We start from the raw sequence: 27,889 nt of genomic DNA, 5'->3' as shown, positions 1-27,889 counted from the left end.
GTAGTTTACCTTGCCATGTTTCACCCTGGGCACTGAACCTCCCCAGCCAGCTTCATGAGGAACGCTAAAGTGTCAACTCTGCTTCACGGGAGAGAAAAGCATTTCAAGAAGTCATTCAGATTATATTCAGTGGAGCAGTTTTTCCTTATGAGTTCCTATGTTAAGTGTTCTCCCAATTCCAGCGTGTGTGTGGGCTTTCCCCCCACACCGTCGAGCAGTTCTTGGAGATGAGCTGGGTGTCCTGCAGTTGAACTCAATTCTGATACTAACTACCCAGAGATGGCATCAGATTCCACAAGTTAAGGGCTCAGTCCTACAAGACTGCCTTCCCTCTCAATTCAGTTGTCAATTGTGAGCCCAGGTTGCCACCTGTGCTTCTGAGAACCAGCTATAGATCAGAAGTTCCAATGATCCCCCTCCTTGGGTTCAATTAATTTGCTAAAATAATCAGTAGCTTTGTGAACTAATTTGGCTCACAGAACTCAGAGAAGCATTTTATTTACTAGATTACTAGTTTATTATAAAAGGATAATATCACTCAGGAATAGCCAGATGGAAGAGATGCACAGGGCAAGGTAGGTGGGAAGGGAGTGGAGTTTCCATGTCCTTTCCAAGGGCACCATTCTTCCTGAGCCTTTATGTGTTCACCAACTTGGAAGCTCTCTGAACCCCACCCTTTCCTTCTGTTCTTACAGAAGTTTCATTACATAGACATGATTGATTAAATCATTGGCCATTGGTGACTGATTCAACAGACCTGAGTGGATGAGTCGTTACCTGCATCTCTACTTACCTACAGAGCTCACTCTCTCCTGATTCCATAGTTTTTGAATCCCCTCCGTTATCCAAATCATGGACCTCTCTGTGAGGTGAAGTTTCCCATCAAAGCCCAGCAGTGAGATGAAGTGAAGGCAAAACATTTTCTGGCTGAGTCACATCCTCACATGTGCAACTGTGAGAGAGAATCCAGGGTTGGTGCAGTTTGGTCAAAAACTGCTTTTGACATGATGTTTGCTTTTGCTCTTCATTTTCTGTCTTTTCTTTCTTCTTATTATCTCTCTATTAAAGACTTCTTAGCTGTGTCTTTTCTGTAATGAATTCCAGTTGGATTTTATTGACTCTTAGAAGAGGCAGCCGTTTGCCTCTTTAAGCAAAGTTGTAAAGGTGTATATGAGCAGGAGGTGTTTTTCCTTTGGGTGCTGGAGGCCGGCTCCAAGAGCAGGTGGAGGTGCGTGTTTTCTGTGGAGTAGATCTGATTTTGGTTGTTATTACCCCAGCTGGAGGCTCTGTTTTGTTGCAGAGTGCATTCTAGGGGAATGAGTACTCCTAGGCAAGTACATTCCTTTACAAACACTCCAATGAGGTCAGTGAACCCTCCCATCCTTTTATGGCCTTTATTAATAGGCTCCTTATCCCCTCTCTCTTTCCCCCAATTCTTAAAAAGAGAATAAAAGACCACTTGAAATAATTCTAGGCTGTTTCTTTCTTTTTATTTTTAATCAGCTGATATCATAAGAGCACCACTTTAGTACAACCAAATCTTTTGTGAAATAGGGAGTTTTAGTTGAGATCTATGAAAATAGAAAAGAGGTCTAAATGCTCAGAGTGCTGTCTGGGACAACTCTCTCTTCTAAAATGAAACTTGAACCTTCCAGCAGCCTTCAAATGCACAGAAACCTTGGTTATCTTCCTCTAGCATTAGAAGCAGGTGGAGTTGGGAGACACTCAGGAATACCAGCGGTGGCCCTCCAGCCAGCCAGGGAAGGGCAGGGGGTGGCCTTCACTACTCAGGTATGGTTTATAGCCGTGAAGGCAATGCTGTTGCAATGGGGGAACCAAAGCACTGTCCATCTACGCTGTGCATTTGACAATCCATTTAGGTAATCTTTTATTTATAGGAAAATGGCCACAAGCAAAGCTAGAAAGCTGAAGAGTTTAAGTAAGCTTGCAAAGGGAGAAGGGGATTCTTGTACAACTCTAGTTTTTGTGACCTTGAATGTTCCCTCCCACTGGGTCATGATAGCGTTTCTGGCTCCTTCCCATTTCCCTGGGCCAGTCAAACGGAACTGGTGTGGTGTGCATGGGCCGAAGAAGATGGTCAAAGCCAGGCGTGGATCTGTCAGGAGCAGAGAGAACAGGTTGGGCTTTGCATCGATATAGGTCAGGAGTTCATCTATGCATGGGATATAATCAGATTGTAAAGCTTTGCAGTAACACAAGCCAAACCTTTATAAAAGGAAGATTAGGATAAAGGGGAAGACAAAAAGATTAAATAATGATAACCTTAGAACAAGTAAAAGTGCCAGAAGTAAACAATGACGGTACAAAATTTGGACTGGCTTCTGTATTCTTCCCTCCATGCCCATAGCTGTCTAATGGTCTTACAGTATTATTTCAATACAAGGTGGATTCCTTGAAAATATACTCTGTACCTATGGTGCTCCAAATGCTGATAATGGGTCTCATATTACTTTAGTTCTGTTGTCAAATGATTAGCAATTTCTAGAAAAAAAGATTTTATATGATTTTACTATTCCTACATCTTTCTAGAACTCAATTATTGCTTGATTTGTATAATGTGAAAAACCGCAAAAATCATAGGGTGGAATTCCCTGTAATGCTGGTATTAATCCCTAATATCCTTGACTGACCTATGTGACAGAAGTTTTTACATCACATAGTTCTAATTAATGATTTATGTTATACTAGAATTCCATAGTGGAGATCAGGTTGTATCCCAGGTTGAGGATGAAGAAGAGACCCCTAAAGTGCTTTTGGTATTTAGCCCTTTGACAAGGGTAGAACAACACTGAAGTCTGGAAATACATATGAATGAGAAAAGTGATGTTTCTTAAATGCAGTAATTTTAAAACTTTTTTTTTTTTTTTTTTGCGGTACACGGGCCTCTCACTGCCATGGCCTCTCCCATTGCAGAGCACAGGCTCCGGACGCGCAGGCCCAGCAGCCATGGCCCACGGGCCCAGCCGCTCCGCGGCATGTGGGGTCCTCCCAGACCGGGGCACGAACTCGTGTCCCCTGCGTCAGCAGGCAGACTCTCAACCACTGCGCCACCTGGGAAGCCCTTAAAACTTTTTTATTCTGCCACAGAGACCCTTTTTTTTTAAGTGAAAATTTATATCAAAGTCTGAAACAGATAAACAGTAAAACAGATAAAACCAGAGATGTTTTAGGATTAGGAGTCAGGAAGGGCAAGTCTCCCTCTTCGCTGGCCATCTCCCTTCCATTATCCCTGGCCCTTGGTGGTAGCCAAAGAGCAGAGCACAAGTGGAGACCTCTCCCCTAGAGAAGGTGTCAACAAGCTTATTATGCAAAAGGTTCTAGGTGGTAAATACTTAAGGCTTTGAGGGCCATATTAGGGTCTCTACCTCAGCTATTCAACTCTGCTGTTGTAATGCGAAAGCAGCCTTAGACAATTTGTAAATTAATGAGTGTGGCTGTGTTCTAATAATACTTTACTTATGTCACCGTGATTTGAATTTCATATAATTTCCACATATCAAAAAATCTTCTTTCCAATGATTTAAAATTGTAAATGAGAAAAATAGATGGTCGGTAAATTTGGCCCATAGGCCCTATTTTGACTCCTGCACTAGAGTAGTCATCGGAATAAAAACAATAGAGCTGAACACAGATTTTTTGAAATGAATGAATGAGCAGAACTTTCTGGTGTCAGAGTGGATAAACACAACAGTTTGCCTGCTGATTATGGATAAAGGTATAGAATAGTATCTGGTAGATGAGGATTAATTATATTTTGGTTTAGAATCTAAACTCCATGTGGTGCTAGATGACCATGGTCTAAAGTGATAGTCTGGGACATTAAAACCTCAATTTCCCTTTCTCTTCTCTCTCCTTAAACAGGCCTAGTTTTTATTTTTATTTTTTCTTCTTTCTAAATCTCAGGTGCTTCTTTTTTCTCCAGTGTAACTCTCACCTTTCTTTGCTATTGCTTTACCAGTTTTAGTTATGATTCAAAAAGAATGCATAGTACTTAACTTACCCACTGGGCTTGTTTTTTTTTTCTTGCATTAACTTCCTCTATCATGACGCTCGATGGTGGTAATTTATTAACACCTGTAAAGCAAAACAAATAAAAAATGCAGTTTAACTTTAGGTTTCAGTGGTTACTTAGCAGGTAAAGATACTTTACCACCGCTCATATTTTATTTTTAGTACCCAGCTAGTCATCTGTTCTTCGGGCAGAAATTCTGGCAGCCTAAGTGGATGGCTGTGGTGATAAAGCCATCAGCTGAAGAGGTAAGTGTCAGAGCATCTCACTACTTATTTGATGTGACACACCCTCACAACTGGCTTGACTGAATTTTGTCATTCAGTTGATTGAACTTCTTAATTTTAATTGAACCAGTTGATTCAGGCAAAATAACAGGTAGACACAGCTGATATTTTTTGATCCATGATTTATCTTTTGTGCTGGTGATGACACAAATTCACTGTGATAGTGTAATTTGGTGAACAACAGATGACTTTGCTTTTAAAAATTCTGTTGTTTTAGATAGAACCTGGGGAAGGCCTCGAAATTTCCAGTATCCAAAATAATATGGCAAATTGAACATATACGTCCTGCTATTATTGCTCATGCACTTGCCTTTCAGGACCCGAACAGCCCATCGAGCTTGCGTTTCCCCTGTGGTTATCATGGAACCCAAGGGTTTGATGAGGCCAGTAACAGCCAGGGTTGGCTTTTGCAGATGTGCAGCGAAGACGTACTTGTACAGTGATGCTTGGCCATCTTCAACTTTTACCACAGTCTCATCGAGGAAGGGGAAAGCAAAGGTGTATCCAGTGGCAAAGACAATGATATCAATGGGCTCTTCCTTTGGGGTGTTGTTAAATACAACAGAGTTTTCCTTCACCTCCTTTACGCTTGGCTTGATGAGCACTTTCCCAGTGATGATACGGCCTGGGAGCTCATTACTTACCACAGGCTCTCTTAGCTGTGTCCTAGACATAAACACGGATGGGGAAGAGACCTGCCAGGGACCAGTCAGCCAGCCCTCCCTCCTCCTTCCCTTCTTTTCATTATGGGACTCTCCCCTCCATTGGGCAGGAGGTGCCAGTCTTGGGAGAAGTTACCTCTGTGGGATCATGAATGACCAAGAAGGATGATGGGATATGCTTACCATTTACTAGAGTTTAGAAGCCTGAGGAGAAAGCCGCCAGAGCTTTCTCTAGCTCCTGCTTCTCATGTTGAATTTCAGCATTCAGCTATCACTGTCACTTTAGAGATAGCTGAATGCTGAAGGACCACAAGGGAGACTGGGAACTTCTATATCTGCTGAGAACTGCTGGAAACTCTCTCCTCCTAGGAAGCAACTATACAAGGGAAACGTGCATGTGTTTAAAAGGAATAAGGGCAGAATTATCTTTTTCTGCCTATGCCTTTGGAATCACAAAACAAACACTTAGCAAGATGATTTTAAGTAAGCTGAGCCATTTTTGGCTTATGGTGAATGCACAGTAAGAGACAATATGATAAAACGGAAGGAGCTTTGGAGCAGGAGGTAGTAAGGGTGGCTTTGTGTCCAAATGTTTATACTTAGAGCTTGAGAAAGTCATTGGGTCCCTGTAGGCTTTCTTTTATTCATCTGTAAAATAGGGACACTAACATTTGCCATCCTTAGTTCATTGGGTAGGACGAAGAACATATGAAATAGTATATATTTAAGAACTTTGGAGATGATAAAGGATTAGCTAAATCTGAGAGAGAAGAGATTACAATTCCTTTGTAATATCAGGGTCCTTTTATATATTCTAGGGTTTATGGGATTAAATAAAATTCTTTATAGCTGCCATTCAGCCTGTCATTCGAAAACTTATGGTAGAAAAAGCTCTGGTGAAAAGAGTTAAACCCCTAAGAGGCCTGGAGTTAAGAAGTAGAAGAGGGTAGGAATAAAAAAGGAAGGAAAAAATGCAGGGAGAGAGCAAGGTATATGAGAGAAGGATGAAGAGAACCAGAGGAATGAGGTACATGTAGTAGGAAGGGGGCTGCCTGCCATCACTTGTGGCTTGGGTACCACCTGATCCCTGCTGGTGCAGAGTGGAATCTGGAGGAAGAGCAGACAGGATCTCCAGGCTGTGGTGCCACCCTGGTAATGGAATGTCATTGTACAGACTCAATGAATGAGAAAGTAAAACCATTGGTTCTTGTTAATGGGATAAGTCATGGGTTGTAACTGAAAGGACAAGGCTGAAATCAAGGTCATCTTGACAAGGAGAAGAAGGCACTGCCCTTAGAGAGACATGGGGAAGGATTCCATTTTTCCAACACAGTGAAACAGGCAAGTGTGTTGCTTTTGTCAGAAGAGTCATAGACAAATTATTCCCTTTTGATTGCTGCAGCTGAGGTTTATGTAACTTGCCAAGGTCACAGAGCCCACTTAGTACTAAATGAGCTCCGGCAAGTGACTGAACTTCCCTAAGCCTTAGCATAACCACCATGAAAGGGAGATTATACTACTTACTTTAAAGGGCTGTTGACAATTATGTATTACATAATTTCACTTACCAAGCAGTCAAAAACAGTTAGCTATTATGATTAAGTAATTTGTATGAAATTTTCCTTCACATTCAGTCATGTTGTCACATTATTGCCTGGTTTGGATATGCCACTGGAAAGATGGAGGCCCCTTCTCCCTAACAGCTCTCAGCAGACACTCCATATTTACCTGTCTTCTGGTATTAAGCCATAATCTTCACGATTGAACCAGCTGTTCATCCTTCTCGCTATCAGCCAATTCACAACTGGAGTTGGGAGAGAATTTATGAACATGTTCTGAAATCGCATCACGAGCACCATGTCCCATGGGTAGCCCGAGTCAAAAACCTGGCTGATCACCCACGCCCAGGGGTGTTCAGTAACTCTAGTAAATGGTAAGCATATCCCATCATCCTTCTTGGTCATTCATGATCCCACAGAGGTAACTTCTCCCAAGACTGGCACCTCCTGCCTAATGGAGGGGAGAGTCCCAGGATGAAAGGAACGGAAGGAGGAGGGAGGGCTGGCTGACTGGTCCCTGGTGCTGAGGAACACCTGGAAGCAATCAAACAGGTCACTCAGTTTGACACAGTGAACAGGGCTGGCTCTGTCAGGGATTCGAGAAGTTTTGTGAATTGAAAGGCACTAGAAAGTCTGCCACCTTCAAAATACATCCCTGACAAGACAGTTTTTGCTCCTCTTACTCCCACTTTAAAGTTATTCTTTTGAGATAATGGTTTGAATATCTAGAGTATTAAAATGCCTTAGAACATATTATTGAGCACTTTTTATCTGCCAGGCTCAGTGTTAGACACCATGGTGAATTATGTATTGAGGTTGGTGTAGTGAGCTTAGAATCTCATGTGAGAAAACAGTGAACAGGTGATAACTTTGTATGCTAATAATTGTAAACGAGAACAGGGCATGGATGCAATTGAAAGTTGTCTGCAAAGGTTTTTGACACAAACCATTGTTAGAACTGACAGTAAAATTCACTAATACAGTTAGTTTTGGTAGTTTTTTTTTGTTTGTTTTTGTTCTTTTGACAGATTATCTGGCTACTTGAGTTTACCTGCTGACTGAGTTCACTAAGCTAATAGTTGTTCTGGTACCTATACAATAAGGAGTTGTCTAACTGTTTAAAAATAAAAAAAACATAGTCAAAAATCTGTTGCTTTGCAGATACAAAACAACTGATTTAATACATGGTTTTTCTTCCAACAAACTGGGGCATCCACAGCTGTGGGGTGACCACAGCTGCAGTGTTAGTGTTTTTATTATACATCTGTTTGACCTTATAACATGATGGAGCAGTATGGTGGCAAGAACTATGAGCACATCAGTGATTCTGACATTAGACATATTTGCACCTGCCTCTCTTTGTCATGATGCAGAATCAGATACGGCATTTTGGTAGATATGAATTATATCCTGAAGCAAGGGGAGTTTCTTTGTCGATATAGAAATGATGTGTGCCGAAGCATGTTTTCAGACTGAAGAAATTTCCAGTGGTTAGAGAAATAGAAATAGTAATATGTTACCCACATGTGGTGGTCATCATGGATAGGCCTGTGTTAATTTTTGCTTCAGAACCTCCTTTCCCTTCCTTTAGGATAACTCCACCAAATTGCTGTCTCTCCAAGGCAGTCAATTAGTCAATCAATCAATCGAGTTCCTTTTTGAAAATTCCAGAAGAGAACACACTCCCAATTCTTTTTCTTCAGAGCTGTTTCCACTCTTGCAATTATTGATCTAATTATTTATATTTATTTATTTGACATCTGTTTTCCCCCATGAATATATGCTCTATGATAGAGGGAATCTTGTTTGATTGTTCTGTTTTCCAGTGTATCCCCCATGCCTGGCATAACATTTGGTATAGTGGAATTCAACAACTAATATTGATTTGTTGGCTGAATGGCTCTCAATGAGTTTATAGCAGAGTTGGAAAGAAAATACATACCATAAAAGGTAATTAGCAATACTAAGAATTAAAAGTGCCGACCGAAGAGCGTAAATTACAATTATTACATAAATTCATACTAGCAAGAGATCATTTTGTCTTGGGTTGAGGTATCTGGGAATGTAAATTAAATTGTAATAAAAGAGAAAAGGGCACTGCAGAAGGGAGGGGTATGGTGTGAACAAAGAGGAAAATAGAGACTTGGGAACTGGAAAGGGCACAGAATAGACCTGTCAGCGTGCAGTTGATGATCATGTGGGAAAATAGTGTGGGATAAAGTTAAAATGGAAGATTTGGACCAGATTATGGAGACCCCTATAATGCAGGGCTGATACATCTGCAAATTATAATTTTTATTTTTTTAGGTAAGGGGGAGTTAGTTTTTTTTAACATGAGTGTCATAATGAGAGCAGTCTTTTCAGAGGATTTGCCTGTTGGTGGTTGGGGGTCTGGATGGATTGTCGTGTGTGAGGGAATGGACTGGGGTAGGAGTGCGGGGAGTCAGGGTAGAAGTAGGAGCTGGGGCTTTGAATGGAAGAGACTAGGATTTGAGGACTGGCTCTACCAACTGCTGGTGGTATGCCTTTAGGCGGGTTATTTAACTTCTCTAAGTCTCAGTTTCTTCATCTGTAGTTAAGGATACTAGTACCTACTTTGTGGCTTGTTTTGATAATTGGTTGAGGTAATGCAGTGAGGCATTTAGTGCCATTTTTGGCACAGAGTAAGCAAGCCCAATAAATATTGACTATTTCCATAATTATTATTAGGAGGACAATGCCATAGACTCAGTGGGGGGTGGTATGGACCTGATGAGGGTGGTGGCAATCAATAAGGAAAGGAAGGAGCAAATGGGAGATCTTAGCAAGAAAAGTTGCCAGAATTTTCTGACCTATGGGACTGAGTAAGAAACAGATGTCCCCTGTAGCTCTTTTTGACTGGGAAAATGACAAAAATAGGAAGTCAGAGAAGTTGGATTTGGAAGAAAAATGACACCTGGAATTCACAGTAACGTTTATGAACATTCAAGAAAAATATACCTAAAAAAATCTGTTCAGTGTATGTGTGTGTGTTTTAGGAAATTTTTTTTCCTTTCATCACTTATCATGGTGTCAAATACTGTTTGCCTGAGGCATGTGTCTTAAGATAAATCTCCTCATTAGGTAACATCAAGAATGATACCTTCTTTGCCACGTGGCTGGCCTCCATAGGAATGTCTGTGCCAGAATTCCCCATTCCAATCACAAGAACTCTCTTGTCTCTAAATATATCTGGATGTTTATACTCTCAGCTATGAAAATACTGGCCTTTAACAGTATTTATACCTATAGAAAAAAAAAGAAGTCAAATAGAAAATTTATAAGACTAGTGAATGTAACATACATGTTATTCAGTTAATAACATCCTTTTGACAGATGATTTAGGTTGTTTTCATAGCATACTCAATTTTAAGAAAATCTGAAACACGAATACATAATTTTACAAGGTACAGAAATTAATGGGTGATTATTTATTTAATGGAAGTACTTACTCCATCTCACTAGATAGGCCTCTAGTTTTACTTACTAGATGATTACTAAGTTAAAATATCATGGCACTATAAAAAAATTTCCCCCCCAAGCCATTGTGGAGTTCAAGGTTTTGGAGCATAAGCCACCCATTATCCTTGTTTTGCCCTGCAATAAACCTTTCTCTAATCAAAAAAAAAAAATCATGGCATAAAGACTTATTAAGCTAAAGTGTAAGAAGTCATTACCTTTCAAAGTTTGACAGAAATCAATGGGACAGAAATATTCTATTTACTAATATTTGATCTATATAGAACTTTTCACAAGCAGGGAGCAAGAGCAGAGAAGTTAAAGGGAACTATGAGTCAGTGCTTCCACTCTATTCAGCAGGCTTTTTTGGATACCTTTTATGTTCCTGTCACTGTGCTAGATGACATGGGAAATAAATAAAAATATGGTCCCTATTCGAAAAGATCCTTGTGGGTTCATCTTGGTGACTGACAGTAACTCAAGCTGGGTTTGCTGAGTCAGCCAGAGTTGGCTCAGGGAAAAAGGGATTATGTTAGTTACACTGGGATTAGAGCTGCTGTTCCAGCTAGATATCTCAGTTGACGCCAAATCTCATTGAAACATCAGATATTTGGAGAGTTTTGGAAAATACTCAAGGTTGTGTAACACAATCAAAAGTAATATGTCCTGTACCAAGAAACTTTTTTTTTTTAAACAAAATGTGATAAGACATCTAGATTCTCAGGGGATGAGTATGGATGCTGTGGCACATAGCCTTACCAAGGCCCAGTAGCTCTTTACTTCATCTTAAATCATTAGAAATCTAACATGAATCTCAGTTAGAACCCAGCCACAATCTAGATCATTTAGAATTTAACAATGATGCAACCAAGTTTAAATATTAACTCAGCACAGGGACCCAATCTGGACCCAAGAACTGCCAGGAAGGGAGAGCTGGACAAGTTTAGTGAGAATAATAGAATTATCCCTGAATGTTAGATTATCTTAGATTCTCACTGGATCAGGCTGTTTTGGACCACAAATGGACAAAAATGAGACTCTGTAGCTGAGTCTTCTACCAGGCTAATACTTTCCCCACTTATATTACAGGAGAACAGAGCAAGAACTTTTATTAGGTGAAGTGGTTGTGTGAGTAAACACAGCTGAATGTATATGGTATCTGAATTAATAAAATTAGTTACCTTGGGAAGTTATGTATTTATTCCAGCTGTAATACCTATTATTTTTACTAAGACATTTTGGAACACCTTTTATGGAATTGCCTCCAGAACTCATGACATGTACTTTTGAATAACTTCAATGAATTTAATTTTTGTAATGGGTAACAACTACCCTAGAGAGTATGTACAGACCAAGCAAGTCTGCTGTGGGGCAGAGAGGGAGATGGTGAGGACTCCATTTCAAGTCTAAAGTCATGAAATTTTAGTGCTCAAAGGCTCCTTAACAATAATTTAGCCACGGATTTTAAGTGACCAATTGGTAGTGGCTGGTAAGATGGATATTGAGAAGGACGGCAAGTACTGTAGAGTTCTTTTTGCTTGATTTGTGATGTATGCTATTGCATAAGGTGGTCCAAACCCCTCAGTTTCTAGGAAAGAAAACAGAGGCTTAGAAAGGTTAAGTGGAAAGCCCAAGATTACATAGCTTGTTAATTGTATAGCCTAGAATGTATACCTCCAGGGTCCCAAGCTCATCCTATTTAAACTGAGTACATTGACTCCATTACTTTCAAGGTATGTTTTATCCTAATCTGACCTGACTTGAGTAACATCTGGGGGCCAGATCCTGGGGGCCAGGATCATTGGAGGTACATGAGTTTGTTGTAAAATGAGTATTGCTATCACTCCAGGTCATATGTAGATGTGATTCCTTCACTGGACTCCTATAAAACTTCATTCTTTTCATGCAGGCTATGTGTTGTCTTATCCACCTCTGTATTCTTAGCATCTTGTGCAATATACTGTAGGTGCCGAATGAATGCAGTGTACTCTCTATGTCGTGAAATTTTCCGGATTCTTGGAGTGATCCTGTACCAGGTACTCCTTCCTGGCAGTCTGGAGTACCTTGCCTGCTCAGGGATTTTTCTCTGTAGGCAAGAAAAGGGTGGGGTGGTAAGAGTTCATTGTTGAATGTGTTCAAGCAGAGGCTGTTGAGTCTTTCTCAAGGATGGTGAAGAGTTTCCTGCACCAGGAAGAAGACTGAACTGCATTCCAATTCAATGATTATAGTCTATGGCAGTTTTCAGGATATGCTTTATCTTAACTTGACCTGACTTGTGTAACCTCTGGGGGCAGACAAAGGATCATCAGAGGTACGTGGGTTAACTGTGAACCAAGCCTTGGGATCACGACAAGTCATATTTAGATGATTCAGAGAAAAATTTCCTAAAGTTTTAACTTTTTGAATCCTTTACTGCAGATGAAATAAACCAAACCATTGAATTTTCTGTTCCCTCTGAGTTGTAATCCAATTGAAATTTGACATAGATTATCATGAATCATGGTTACAAAAGCCAGATAAAGAAACTGAGACACAAAGATGTCTTAATTTGCCTCCTAAGGCTCATGCCCCTACTGACTATTAATCCAGTGCCATAAACCTCTGATGTAGGTAATTGCTATGACTCATAGAAACAAACAAAAATCAAGTTACTTTTTCCTTTATTCACCCATTGACCTCTGCGGCCTCTACACTCATCTTTGTCAATGCACCACTGCTGAGGCTCACAACTTGTCTAGGCCTCCCAAGTCTTAGAAGACTTTCTGAGTGCTGCCAGTCCCTTAGGGAGGGACCTTGAACTTCAGTGAAGCATAAAGCTGCTTAGTAGTTATTCAGTCTGCTCTTTGGTACTCATAAGTTGTTTGAAACAGATGAAAGCCAAAAACTGGCCAGATAGTGCTGGTTAGGGAAAAAACCCTCTTACCTCACAACTTAACTGTTTAATGGAGGAATCAGTAGGAATTTATTTCCAGACCAATCCAGTGTAAGGATGGCTCCCATGAGACAAACTAAGGTCAGTTGCAGAAAAGCCTATACCTGGAAAGGAGTCCAGTGGCAAATATGGGTTAGTAAGAAAACGAGTGCAGACCATGCCAGCATCAAAGATGGCTGACTCTCGCTTCCCTTCATGAAGAGTGACTACCTCCCATTGGCCGGTAACAGAAAAATCTGGGCGTTTTGTTACACTGAAGACTTTAGTCTGAAAAAAGAATCATAGACATGGTTAATAGTTTTCAAGGTTCCAGAAAGGGCCTGCTGGCTGACGTGCCAATTGACATTTCAAATGTTCTAGAGAACAGACGAAACATAATTAATAAGCATAACCCTAGAAATCAAATTGGACTATCAGATTGATCATAATTTCCTGGATGGAAGTATTCTAAGCTTCGAGTCGTAGAGGGGTATTTAAGAGAGGTGGTGTGGTCCAGAATTTTTAAGTGATTTCCTCAAATTCTTACAGTGAGTGATAGAACCAAGATTATGACTTAGGTCTTTCTATGTTTTCAAAATTATTTTTCTGTTATGTATAGTTCTCATACACAATGGCTCCTTTACAACAGCTTGTTTAATAGAAACACGGCTAATATTGAATATATAATTGAAAATATAAATTTGGTCCCAAGTATCTTAGTTTATGAAAGGTCTTATAGACTATGATGTTGAAGTTTTCCCAGATCTAGAGAACTACTGAAGAGTGCTAACTTTATGGCTGAATTTGTTGGGAGTTGTCTAAATTTCAAATACAGTTGATTCTTGAACAATATGGGTTTGAACTGCGGAGGTCCACTTATATGTGGATTTTTAAAAATAGTAAATATTACAATACAACAGGATTTGTAATTGTTGAATCTGTGGATGTGGAACTGTAGATACAGAGGCACCTGGGAAATGGAGGAAATGGGAATTTTCCACTGTACAGAGCTGGCACTTCTTAACCCCCGTGTTGCTCCAGGGTCAACTGTGGTCTATTTTTGTTCTCATGGAGTACATGTATATCCATGGGTACTAGATTCTGATTCAAAAAATATATAAAAGAAATTTACAAGTCAAGTTTAAAAGCATAAATGAGCCACTGACCAAGAGACTTTGCTGCCTTGCTTTCCTCTTCAGTTTTCAAAGAAGACAGACTTCTCAAGTCCCTCCTAATGGTTCACTGTCTGGTTTATAATATTTGAAGTGCTTGTTGGGTTCTACGTTTGTATTAGCAATTATCTTTTTAAAATATAAACTTTCAGTTAATTAAAAAAACGTTCAAAATAAATTTATTTTTATCTTGAAAATAATGTGTTCATCATTGAAAATTTGGAATGTATAGAGAGGGAGGAAAAACAAAACCTCTTACAGACAGCTGCTTGTGTGTACTTTCTTAAGACTTTAGTGAACATCTAGTTTTCTAAAGTTATTTTAAAACAGCCTTGGGAAACAGGTAGTAAAGGAAATGCTTCAGATTCAGAAACTCTGATGCATTAAATATATTTTTTGTGGATTATATCCATTGACTATGGTAGTGTTTTATTTTTATTCTGTCCCTTGGAAAATAAGGAAGTGGGATGAAATATTCTTTGGACAACTGGAGTACTTTTATTTTTCTCCAGTTTTATTGAGATATAATTGACATATAACACCATATAAGTTTAAAGTGTACAACCTAATGATTTGACATATGTGTATATTGTAAAATGATTACCACAATAAGTTTAGTTAACATTCATCACCCCACATAGTTATCATTTATTTTTTTGTGATAAGAACTTTTAAGATCTACTCTCTTAGCAACTTTCAAATATACAATACAGTACTGTTAACTATAGTTACTATACTGTATATTACATTCCCAGAACTCATTTATCTTATAACTGGAAGTCTATTACTTTTGACTACCTTCACCCATTTCCCTTCCCCATCCCCCATCTACTTTTGGCAGCCATCAATCTGTTCTCTGTTTCTATGAGTTTTTTTTTTTTTGATTCTACATATATGTGAGATCATACAGAATTTGTCTTTCTCTGTCTGACTTATTCCACTTAGCATAATGCCCTCAAGGTTCATCCATGTGTTTGCAAGAAACAGGATTTTCTTCTTTATTTACCATGGCTGAATAATATCCCATTGTCCGATCTATCTATCTATCTATCTATCTATCTATCCATCATCTGTCACATTTTCTTTATCCATCAGTTGTTTCCATGGCTTGGCCATTGTAAATAATGCTGTACTAAACATGGAGGTGCAGATATCTCTTTGAGATAGTGACTTCATTTTGATCAGGAGTACTTTTAAGGTTGTGAATGTGAATCTTATATGGTACTTGTTTTGGCCAGTCTTTCCATTCATGTTACTTTCTCTGTGTAATTCTCCAAGAATTCCTTACCATCCCCATCTCTGATAGGGAGGGTAATAGAAGGGAAACACATGGATTTTCATGTGTTTCTTGCAGAGGAAGGAAAAAAGGAAGAAAGAAAGAGGAGAAAGAGGATATATTTATTTGCCTTTGTCCTTCTACCTACCTCCTGTCTCTGTCCTCTGAAATGGGAAGGGAGGTGGGTATGGCCAATGAGAAAATATCAAAGATTTTTCTATTCCCTGAGATACCTAGGAAAGATTTCCTTCAAATAGTGACATTCTCTTGTGTATAGGCCAGTGCACACATCCATTCATATAAAGGGATAGTAAAAAGAGAGTACCCAGGAGCTGACAGGAAGTTCTCAATGTCCCTGTGTATAGGCATTTGGCCCAAACTGAAAATCTGGTTTGACAATTTTAAGGTCCATTTGGATACTTGGTTGTAAGCATTGCAAACTAAAAGTTTATACATACGAATCCTTAGACAGAATATCTCCAGATTTACTTAGGGTGATTGTAAGTAAAAGGGGAAAAGGAATCCAACCTGGTGTCAGCAATCTTGCCAGTTCATTATCTCATCTACAGAACCTAGGGTAGAGAGAGATAATAGACAATAGGTAGGAAACACTTCCTGACTACTAACTGATGTTTTGTGCCTTTCTTACCTTGAATTGAATGCATTTCAGAAGGTTGAACTGGTTTGCATACATTTTGAGATATTCCAGGAATACAGAATTTGGCACATAGTTTGGATAATCTTCTGGGAATAGAAAGTCTGGGTAACAAGACATCTCCTTGCAGCTGTTGGAAACCACGGACTTGTAGAGGCTGGCTCTGCCTTCTTCAACATGTTCCTGTACAAACAGTGCATGCACATGAGTGTGTATGCATGTGTGCATGTGCATGCACACACATGAAATGGATGTTAATTTTTAGACATTGAACCATACAATTTACGTATGCTACCTGCTACTTTCTTTTCTTTTTTTTTTTTTTTTTTGGCGGTACGCGGGCCTCTCACTGTTGTGGCCTCTCCCGTTGCAGAGCACAGGCTCCAGACGAGCAGGCCCCGTGGCCATGGCTCATGGGCCCAGCCGTTCCACGGCATGTGGGATCCTCCCGGACCGGAGCATGAACCCGTGTCCCCTCCATCGGCAGGCGGGCTCTCAACCACTGCGCCACCAGGGAAGCCCGCTACCTGCTACTTTATAATAGAATTTGCTATCCTGCACTTACTTGAAAGATGATGAATATTGGACTCCACTATGAATATCATGATCAGAATTACAATTTCATTTATTACATGCTAACAAACCTGGAATAAACTCACCTGTCCAGATTCACACAGCATCACTGCAAAATACAGGAGAATATGGAAATACACCAGAGCCAGGAAGTATCTAGATGATGAACGATTGCTTTGGTTTCATGAGGTATTGTTGAAAGGATTATGGAGAAAGGGGGTTCAGATTATGAAGGATTTTGTATCTGAAGTTAAGGAATTTGAATTTTATAGAAATTCATGGAAGTGATTCATATTAAATTTTGAAAAGATAATTCTGTTTCTTCAAAAGATAACTTAGAGGGATCTGGAAAGGACGGAAATGAGGCTAGTTAAGAACCTGAAACACAAATCCATGTGATTGCCAATGAGGGCCTGAGCAAAGGCAGCGGCAGTTGAAACTGAGAGAGATGGGATTTGTTAGGTAGCAGAGAGGTAGAATGCATAGGATTGTGAAACTGTTTGGATTTAAGGTTTGGGAGAGGAAGCAGGTCAAAGGTTTCCAGATTGGACAACTGTGAGCATGGTAAAACACTAAACAATTTCCCACTCCAGTTTTGACTTGGGTAACTAGCAAATAGCAACATCTCAGACAACTACTACAAGGTTGAATAGTGGGCAGTTTTAGTTATTCATTTAGGTTTGTACATTACCGCTGTCTTTTAGATGTATTATAAAGAATTGTTCTAATTTCAGTGGGAAAGTCCTTAGTATTTTAATATTGTTTACCATCTTGTATATGTATAGTTCTTTTCTCCTGTGAAACAAAAATTATTTTATTTGTGTGAACAAGTAGAAACGTGAACATAAACCTCACATATGGAGAGGACTTACTTTGTTCCCTCAAAAGGGTTGAGTCTAGGTCTGCATGAAATATGTAGTGATAACAGAAAATAAAATTATAAACATACCTTTGTAGTTTGAATTAATGATACCGATCTCATCAACTGATGAGTTCACCTTATCTTGCTTATTTGTGACTCCACATCTGACAGTCCCATTTATCCAGAATAAATCTAGAAAACTGGAATCTAAATGGCTTCTGAGAAAGATGACTATTTAAATCCTGATCTTTCATTCTGTAGGAAGATCTAAAGCAGTGCTACTCAAAGATGTAGGGACTTCCCTGGGGGTGCAGTGGTTAAGACTCTGAGCTCCCCATGCAGGGGGCCCCTGTTTGATCCCTGGTCAGGGAACTAGATCCCACATGCGTGCCACAACTACAACTAAGAGTTCGCACGTCTCAACTAAGACCTGGCACAACCAAATTAAAAAAAAAAAAAGAAGCAAAGATGTGGTCAGCAGAGCCAGACCGATATGAACTTTTTACTACCAGTCTATGACAATATAAGTACAGAAGGTGAGAGTAAGCATCTAGAAACTTTTATAGCTATAATTTGACATTGCTCAGTATCCAGGCATGTGGACTCCTTCGTGATGAACGGGACATAGATCAGTCTTGGTTTTGTCTAAGTCATGTGATGAGTTGTGTGGGATTTGAACTGAGTACTAGTAATGCGGGTAAGACTACATTACAGTGTAGGACTTTCTTTTTAAATTAATCTTAAAAAATGATTTATTGGGGCCTCCCTGGTGGCGCAGTGGTTGAGAGTCCGCCTGCCGATGCAGGGGATACGGGTTCGTGCCCCGGTCTGGGAGGATCCCATATGCCGCGGAGCGGCTGGGCCCGTGAGCCATGGCCGCTGGGCCTGCGCGTCCGGAGCCTGTGCTCCGCAACGGGAGAGGCCACAACAGTGAGAGGCCCGCATACCGCAAAAAAAAAAAAAAAAAAAAAAAAAAAAAAAAAAAATGATTTATTTATTTATCTTTGGCTGTGTGGGTCTTCGTTGCTGCGTGTGGCCTTTCTCTAGTTGCGGTGAGTGGGCTTCTCATTGTGGTGGTTTCTCTTGTTGCGGAGCACGGGCTCTAGGCATGTGGGCTTCAGTAGTTGTGGCACACGGGCTCAGTAGTTGTGGCTCGCGGGCTCTAGAGCACAGGGTCAGCAGTTGTGATGCACGGGCTTAGTTGCTCCGTGGCATGTGGGATCTTCCCGGACCAGGGCTCGAAGCCATGTCCCCTGCATTGGCAGGCGGATTCTTAACCACTGCGCCACCAGGGACGTCCCCAGTGTGTAACATTTTAAGGTTAGTTTGAAAACTATTTTCCAAAAGTGCATAGAAGCTATAATTATTTTCTTTCATTGAAAAATAATTGATATTCGCTTATAATTTTACAGAATAAATGATCAGAATTGACTACTGATAAAGGACTGAAGTTAAATTTTAAAAATACAGCACTACTTCATTTTCGATAACAGTTTAAAAAATGAATATCCTGAGCTTGCTGAGGTTTCTTTAAAATCTTTTCTTCCATTCCGTTCTCATATTCTGTGAGCCTCATTTCTCTGCTATGTGTGTTGTTAAGCAAAATTTAGAAACAGTTTAGATATATGTTATCTCTTGGGAGGAGTGCTCTCATCCATCCAGCCCAGATTAGATAAAATGACAAACAAGAAGCAAGCTTAATTATCACATTATAAACCTTAAGTATTAATATGTACAATGTGTAGTGAAAGTGTGCCTACAGGTGTTTAATATGGAGAACTGATATTTCACACATATGGTTTTGTTTAGCAAAAAGTTACAAGTGTAATAGTGATTCTCTATAGTAATTGCCTTGTGCACACTTTTAAAGAAGTTTGAATTTATGTTTTGAAATTTTTCTTTATTTCATTTTCACCTTTCTAATAGTTCATTTTATTATATTTCACAAATATGATTGTCTGTAATTTCTTGGAAATTAAAACAAACCTGATTCTTCTCCACAGTTTGAGAAGCACAGCTCTCTAGATTTGTGCTTCTAAATCTTGTTAAGAATTGCTCGGGGAATCTTATTAACATGTAGATGCTGACTTAGTAGGACTGGGTGAGCCTGAGATTCTGTGTTTCTCACAAGCTCCCATGCAGATGCTGCTGGGTCATGGACCACGCTTTGAATAACAATACTCTAGAGCTGTCTTGCCCGATAGGAATATGATGCAGGCCACACATGCACTTTAAAAATTTCCAATAGCCACATTAAAAAAGGTAAAAAGGAACAGATGAAATTAATTTTAATGGTATATTTTATTTTACTCAATATATCCAAAATTTTATAATTTCAATGTGTAATCAATATAAAAATTATTAATGAAGTATTAAAACTTTTTTTCTCATATTAAGTCTTCTAAATCTAGTATATATTTTAAACATCTGAATCCAAATGCTAAATTTTCACTTGAAAAAGTGGATTTACATACCCAAATTGTTAACAAATACACTTAAAAATTCTCCAGTAACTGAATTGAGTATTGGTTTTAAAATTAAAATGAATTAAAACTAAATTAAATAAAAAATTCAGTTCCTTAGTCATATCAACTGCATTCCACAGTTACATGTGGCTGGTGGCTACCTTATTGGACAACACAGATTTAGAACATCCTTAAACTTGAAGCCAAGTATTAGAATTAAATTTAGTGCTGGTTTGGTGTAGTTAAAAGTGATCAAGTTTCCTATGGGTTATAGGAAAAAGAGAATGGGAATAGCTCTAAAGAGCTGTAATATTGAGAAGTTGAGAGCAAACAGAAGGGGAAGAAACTATAGTAAAAGGAGAAAAACATCAATTATAAATACTCTGGGGTCAGTTTGTGTATGACCAAAGCTCCCTCACTTTTCTCTGGCATCTGAGAGCATCACATTGTAAATAATACTTCGTTAAAAACGCCAATTTCTAGTTAACAACAACAAAAGGCTAAATTTGGAATACATACTGTTAAAAGGGGGGTAGAGATGTGCATAATATCATGTTGTAAAGATTTCCATAAAGGTAGTTCAAAAAATTTTTAAACATTTTATAATGGCACGTTTAAAAATCAAAGAGTAGTAGAGACTCATTGGAATTGGATAAGTCAGGGAACCATGGGGACCTTAAAACAAATGAACCCACAAACAAAAATAGAAAAGAAAAAAACCAACAACTCTGCTGCACAAAATTTTGGAAAATCATTGTAAAGGCAGGAAGAAGAAAACCTTCCAGGAAACACTGAAGCCTAATGTGAAGTAATGTTTCACAGATGCCAGCTGAGGAGAAACTGTAGCTTAGTATGGAAACCTGACCTTTAGGATGGAATCCAACACCACTTTGGTCTGTCTCTCTTTCCTCCCACTGATTGTTTCTCCTGGTAAAATACAAGGTCTGGAGTGTTTCAGATATATTCAGAGAGTACAAGTCCGTGCCACTTCTGAGTGGGGTTTGCAGGTCCTAAGCCCTCCCCTCCAGTGTTTGCCTCAGTGAACAAAATGACCCAGTGATTCTCAGGCCCTGCTGGGACCCAAGGCTGCAGGCACTCTTGGCATTGTCTCTGTGTGTGTGCCAATTACTCTCTGTGTGGCACTCTGTATGTGGAAGCACATTTTTCCTGAGAATTGATGGGGGCACTTAGGGGAAAGATTGTTGTCTTGAAGGTAAAGCTGAATGAGAGGGGAACGGAGATGGATTGTACAGAGGGGAAAAATAATAAAGGCAGGAATGGAGGGGTTTCTGGCTTCCTGGTCCACTTGGTCCTGCAATACAATGGGAAAGACACATCATATTCCCTAGAATACTTCATGGGATTCCATGGACAGTCCAGGATTTGCCTGCCCTTATTCCTGAGCTGTGGCACAGACTCTGGAAATGCATGGAGTATAGATCTTGTCAGCACAGACCACGGAGTCAGACAGCCTGGGTTCATATTCAAACTCTATATTTTTAGCTGGGTGACCTTGGGAATTTTCTTAACCTCTCTGTGTCTCAGTTCCCTCTTCTATAAATAGGAATAACAATACTACATAACCCCTAGGATAAAGTGAAATGACAGTTCTAATGCATTTAGAACAGTGCCTGGTAAGCTCTCAAAAAATGTTAACTGTTATTTGTAATATTCTTCTTCCACAATTACGGTGGAAATTTACTTTCTCAAGCTTTGTGTCCTCCAGAGAGGATTATAGGCAATGGGAAGAAACCTTTGTCAGGTCAGAGGTTTCTCCTTTCTCATTTAAAAAAATAGATATAAAATGATAATAAAAGTCACTCCTATATAGATACATAGAGACATTCTCTCAATGCACAACATTCACAGCTCTTGTTCTTTTTTTTTTTTTTTTTTTTTTTTGGCTGCGTTGGGTCTTCGTTGCTGTGTGCGGGCTTTCTCTAGTTGTGGCAAGTGAGGGCTACTTTTCATCGCAGTGCGCGGGCTTCTCACTGTGGTGGCTTCCCTTGTTGTGGAGCCCGGGCTCTAGGCGCGTGGGCTTCAGTAGTTGTAGCACACAGGGCTTAGTAGTTGTGGTGCACGGGCTTTGTTGCTCCGTGGCCTGTGGGATCTTCCCGGACCAGGGCTCGAACCCATGTCCCGTGCATTGGCAGGTGGATTCTTTTTTTTTTTTTTTGCGGTATGTGGGCCTCTCATTGTTGTGGCCTCTCCCGTTGCGAAGCACAGGCTCCGGACGCACAGGCTCAGCAGCCATGGCTCACGGGCCCAGCCGCTCCGCGGCATGTGGGATCCTCCCAGACCGGGGCACGAACCCGTGTCCCCTGCATCGGCAGGCGGACTCTCAACCACTGCGCCACCAGGGAAGCCCTGGCAGGTGGATTCTTAACCACTGTGCCACGAGGGAAGTTCAGCTCTTGTTCTTAAGAACAATTATTTCCTTCTTTTCTTCTCCTTTGAACAGCCAGAACACATTTTACTTTGTCACTTCCTCTCCCTATGGAGAGTCAGACTGTCTACAATCTGTCCGGAGTCTGTAGATCTGTTTTCAGATCTACAGCACAGGGGAGCTGTGGAAACCTCAGAGGAGATTTGAGGAACCCCCAAGAGGTTAGGGGCCTGTCAGGTGTATCCTCTCCAAGATAATATGAATTCAATAAATGTTTGTTTAATATATGAATAAAAGGAAACCTACTAAGATTACTGAACTTTTAGAAATAAGGCTTTTAAGAAGAAGTAAAATGGTACCCAATTAACAAATCATTTCAGCCCCTGTAAGAATCAGGCTTAACGTGCCTAACGAAGAAATAGCTGAAGAATTCCTTAGTGATTTAAGGGGGTGGAGTATTACACTTCATCATTGCCCTCACTGAATCTAAAAATATGTGGTGCATAAGGCGCATAGTAGGTGCTCAATAAATGTGGAGTAAGTGAAAGGTTACATGTGCAGAAGAAAAGACCTCGATGCGCATAAGGAAGCACGTCATTCCAGGGAGGGTTATTGTTACAGAGATGTGATGGGTGAAGCAGAATGTGTTTCTATCAGCATAGTATAATTACTTCTAGAGGATGTCAGTGTGGTTCTACATTAAGGCTATTTCTCAAGGCTCCTTCCTATGCTAAAATTCTCTAAGAGTAATATTAGTTATGAGTGACAGAACAATTCCTGACATTTTATTTCTTCAAGTATTCCTCTACAATCGAGATAATCAGCCAATAGCATTACTGTTTGTTCTAAGCCTCCCTTTCCTCTCAAGAGCCTGAGAGAGTTAGTTGTGGAACAGATGTTCCGCACTTACCTCCTGGTGCTACTTGAGTTGGTGGTCACAGGTGGGTTCTTTATCAATGTATCCCTTTTCTTTTTAAACGATGCCAACGCCTCCCCTGCCCCAATGAAGGATGGACTTTCTTTTCCATTGCAACCTTTGTCTGCTTCCTCTCAGTTTAAGACTGTGGTCTGGAAGAGGCCAGAGTTATGCCCATGTGAGTATCGAATTAAGTGCAGTAGTTTATAATCTCTGTAATGTTGGGGGCATCTCTCTATTTGTAAATGGAAACCTTCTCCGTATGTATTTTATTGGGTTTCTTCAGTTTGCCTGTCTATTTTTGCATTACGCCCCTTTCACCCAGAACAGGCACTAAGGATCCCCCTTGTACATTTTGTGGTAAGCACAGCCCTTGCCCGAGCAGACTCTCTAATTCTGCAGGTTTTGAATGGGCCACTTGCTTTGATTGCAGAGACACCTCTAACAGTCTTTTGTGGTGTGTGTGTGCATGCGTGCATGTGTGTGTGTTTGTGTGTGTGTATCTGCTGGGGTAGAAGGGGGAAGGGATGTCTCTAGAAAGACCCAGGAGAGTCATAGCATTTTAGAGCTGGAAGTCCCCTTTAAGGTCACTTAGTTTAGAGATTTTCAATCAGGCTTTAGAGGAATCTCAAGGTAGTACAGAGGTGCCTTAAAGAGGCTGCTGTGTCAAGAGAGGGCTGCTGAATGAAGGTGGGGATGGTTTTTCCTGCCTCCCAGGACCTAGTAATTTAGCTTTTATCTATTTTTTAAACTGACTCTGCGTTCTTACTTTACAGATGAGGTAATGGGGACTGAAACAAGTTGTTAACTGGGTACCATTTTACTCAGGCTACTGCTGGGTCACCCTCTTTCTCATCCTTTTGATGTCCTATCACGTGTCTCACAAGGGCCTCTATTTTTCTTTTTCCTTCCCCTTCTGTCTCTGAGAAAAGTGTGCCTCTCCACTTTTCTGAGGCAAATCCTTCCACTTGGGCCTGCAATTCCACTTCTTCCTTTTTCTACCAGGATCTTGTCTCAATTTGGGCTTACATATTCAATCATTTCCTATCATCCAGATATTTTCTCTTTACCTGTAAACATATATGGGTTTTCCTATCATGCAAACAAAACAAACACAACAACAACAGAAAGACATCTTAATTCTGCTCATCATCCATTGCTTTCTAAATTGAGTACGAATCCCTTGCCCAAACATTCAGCCACTGTCCTCCCCTTTCATTATTTCTCTTACAAGTACCACACACACCAATAAGCTCTTTTTATTTTCCAAGCATGCCCAGTACTTTTTCTTTACGGTTTCCTCCCTGGCATCTCCTATTCAATCTCATTTGCCTGTTGAAATCCTTCAAAGTCCACCACACACCATCTCCTCCATGAAGCCTTTCTTGGCTTCCCACAAGTGAATGTAATCCTGACCTCACTTAAATACCCATAGCACCGTTTCTGACTTACAAGATCCTGCCCTTTTCCCATCAGACTGACAGCTCCCTGAGGCAGGATGACTGTTTCTCATTTTTGTGTCCCTCACAGCGCTTTGTGCATAGGTGTTTGACCTGTCCAATCACACAGCCAGTTGGGCACAGCTGTATCTAGAACTCATTTCTGTTGATTCTTACATCAATAGTTTTTTATGTGTGTGTGTTAATAATTGGGTATCTGTGATTTATATTAGGAGAATTTTTGTCTGGTATGCCAAGGTCTCTGGGCTTACTTTTTGCTTTGATTGAGATTACTTTAACCAAATAACTCTACTCTGGCAGTTTTATCCTGGAAGCTAACCCTCAACCCCAATGGAGTAGTAGTACTTATCTGGAATACTGTGTTAAGAAGGATTCTGAGGCTCATTAGGGGAAGGGTATAGTGTTTGATTAGCAATGTTTTCAATGGGCATGAGAGGCTAGAGTTATGGCATTTGTGTCAGGTTTCTGCTCCCCTTTTGGAATGTATGTGGTTTGAATCATGGGAACAGATGTTCTCTTTTCCCTAGGCCCCTTGGGGAGGTCTCTGTGCATTGACGGTCACATTTGGTGGTTGGACACATTTCAAGATATGCAGTTCTTCTTTATGTGAGCCAAGCTGGTCTATGCTGGGACTAAACTAGGAACCTTGGCCTCTCTGGAGCTCTGCTCACTGAATTAGAAAATAATTACTTTATTACTGTTCCAAGTTCTACCCTTCTATAATAAGGGAATGCTAAGTGTTGCTTTCTCTCAGTCCCTTAGGACTCTGAGGCCAGGATATCTGACACCTTGCTCCTTTTCACTCTTCCTGACTGCTTTCTCCTTAGCACATTTAAAGCTCATGGGATATGTTCTTGCTCTCCTGAGAAGAAGGGAAAATAGGAGGTTTGGGGAGATCTGATGCAAATGACTCCCTGGCTGAGCCGTGGAGCTCACAGGGTTTCAGTGGCCTCCAGCAGGGCCCCTGTGGTTTTCCTGGACCCCAGGCCAGTCAAGGGTGGTCTTTATAGTTGCCTTTCCTCCTACCTCACCCCTTTTCCCTCTCCAATGCATACTGTAGTCCTGAGAATATTATTATTTTTTTTGCTCAGGCAACAAAAAAGTCTCCAAACTCCTCACATCCTTCACCTCCGATTGTTCTTGACCTGGATTGGAATTGCCTGGACCACAAGACCTTGAGTATAGGACTCATCCTACACTGAGTCTTGTGTCGCTTTACTTCAGATAGAGCAGAGCTGGAAAAAGAAGCATGTATAAGCAGCTCAGTCTTTCAGGCCGAGGCAGAAATTCCTGTGCTGTGTTTGTACCTTTGCCCCCAACACTGGAGTCGCTTGCTTCTGACCCCCAGGCTCTGCTCCTGCCCTGCTTGTCCCGAGCTTTCCTGGCTCGTCCCAGCCACTCCATCCTCTTCTACCCTTCAAGGCATCTTTATTCCTCTTGGCCCCGGATGGAGTTTGCAAGGTGGCTGATGCACCTCCCACCCCAATTCAGGCTATTCCCTGCTTCTTTTTTTTTTTTTTTTAAATCATTTTCAATGGCCCTTTCTGTCCCCCTGTTCAGCAGATGTTTCTGGTGCCTATGGGCGCCAGCCCTTGTGGAAGAAATTCAATCTCTTTGTGCACCAGTCCAGCCCTTTTCCAACAGACACACAACAAAGCTGTCGAAGCCCCACTTACGGTGAATCTCCACAGCCCCCCAAGGTCGTCGCTCCTCTCGAAGCAGGTGGGCTCTCGTCCTCCCTCCAGACAGCACCTGATGGAGGCCAGGCCACTGACCCCAGCTCCCACAGTTGCAACTCGCTTGGCCATGCTCTCCTGCGTGGGGACAATGAAGCAGAACCTTTTATTCACAAGTGAAAGCCCCACCCCATCCTTGGCTGCTCTAGCAAATTAGGAAAAAGAACTTGAAAGATTAAGGGGTTTGCTCCATTCGAATCCTCTGTAGCTGGTTTCTGGTGTTGTGAATGTGAGAAGAGAAATGTTCAGGTCACTGGTTTAACCCTGTGCTTGGTATGTGCCCACCCCCTCACTCGGAGCTGGTTCTAAATTATAGTACAACTGTTGTCAAGACTGTAGCTTTTGGCAGAGTGGCTGAAATCGGATCCTTTAGTGGACGGAGTTTTGCATTCTGGACTGTGCTGCTACCTCTAGCCTCCCTCCACTACCCGTAGAGTGGAATAGAGCGGCAGACCAGGAAATGATCACCTTGTCAAACATGGTGTTTCATAAACATACGAAGCTGAAGCTCAGATGGGTGTAGTGGTGAAAGAAGACACTGCAGCCACCACAGGGGCTGCTGCAGCACTGCCCGGGCCAGTCCCAGCCCCTAGCATCCTGCCAGGGCTCCGGCTGTGCCGTCCATCCTTCTACGTGCTGCCAGTGCTTGGTCACCAGTGGAAGAGAGAGGGTGTGTGGTGGAAAGGTAGGCATGGGGAATCATCCCTTCTCTCTCCATCGGATCCTGATTCACTTCTAGGAAACCATTGTGTCATCATTGGCACACGTGGAGGATTGTCTCCAACACTGTATATGTATTTCGAAGCTGCTAAGATCTTTTTTTTTTTTAAACATCTTTATTGGTGTATAATTGCTTTACAATGGTGTGTTAGTTTCTGCTTTATAACAAAGTGAATCAGTTATACATATACATATATCCCCATATCTCTTCCCTCTTGCGTCTCCCTCCCTCCCACCCTCCCGATCCCACCCCTCTAGGTGGTCACAAAGCACAGAGCTGATCTCCCTGTGCTACGTGGCTGCTTCCCACTAGCTATCTATTTTACGTTTGGTAGTGTATATATGTCCATGCCACTCTCTCACTTTGTCCCAGCTTACCCTTCCCCCTCCCCGTATCCTCAAGTCCATTCTCTAGTAGGTTTGCATCTTTATATCCGTCCTGCCCCTAGGTTCTTCATGACCACTTTTTTTTTTTTTTTAGATTCCATATATATGTGTTAGCATACGGTATTTGTTTTTCTCTTTCTGACTTACTTCACTCTGTATGACAGACTCTAGGTCCATCCACCTCACTACAAATAATTCAATTTCGTTTCTTTTTATGGTTGGGTAATATTCCATTGTATATATGTGCCACATCTTCTTTATCCATTCGTCTGTCGAGGGACACTTAGGTTGCTTCCATGTCCTGGCTATTGTAAATAGAGCTGCAATGAACTCTGTGGTACATGACTCTTTTTTT

The 27,889-nt window shown here is 40.8% G+C and overlaps 1 protein-coding gene across 1 annotated transcript; it reads right to left on the bottom strand.

Moving 5' to 3' along the window:
- Positions 1–1,892: 1,892 nt before the first annotated feature.
- On the bottom strand, positions 1,893–26,724 carry FMO1 (flavin containing dimethylaniline monoxygenase 1; the record flags this gene model as incomplete). Its single annotated transcript, XM_081224041.1, is given in 10 exon segments — positions 1,893–2,226; positions 4,022–4,041; positions 4,043–4,095; positions 4,628–4,983; positions 6,708–6,902; positions 9,646–9,764; positions 9,768–9,802; positions 13,052–13,214; positions 16,024–16,212; positions 26,368–26,724. Coding segments are annotated over 10 exon segments (1,596 nt in total). The 5' UTR covers positions 26,500–26,724.
- Between the last annotated feature and the right edge of the window lie 1,165 nt (positions 26,725–27,889).

The sequence above is a fragment of the Mesoplodon bidens genome (genome assembly GCF_964165515.1).
Source record: "Mesoplodon bidens genome assembly, chromosome: 2".
Lineage (NCBI taxonomy): Eukaryota > Metazoa > Chordata > Mammalia > Artiodactyla > Ziphiidae > Mesoplodon > Mesoplodon bidens.
The sequence above is the reverse complement of the archived record's forward strand: the minus strand, read 5'-3'. Positions and strand labels throughout refer to the sequence as shown.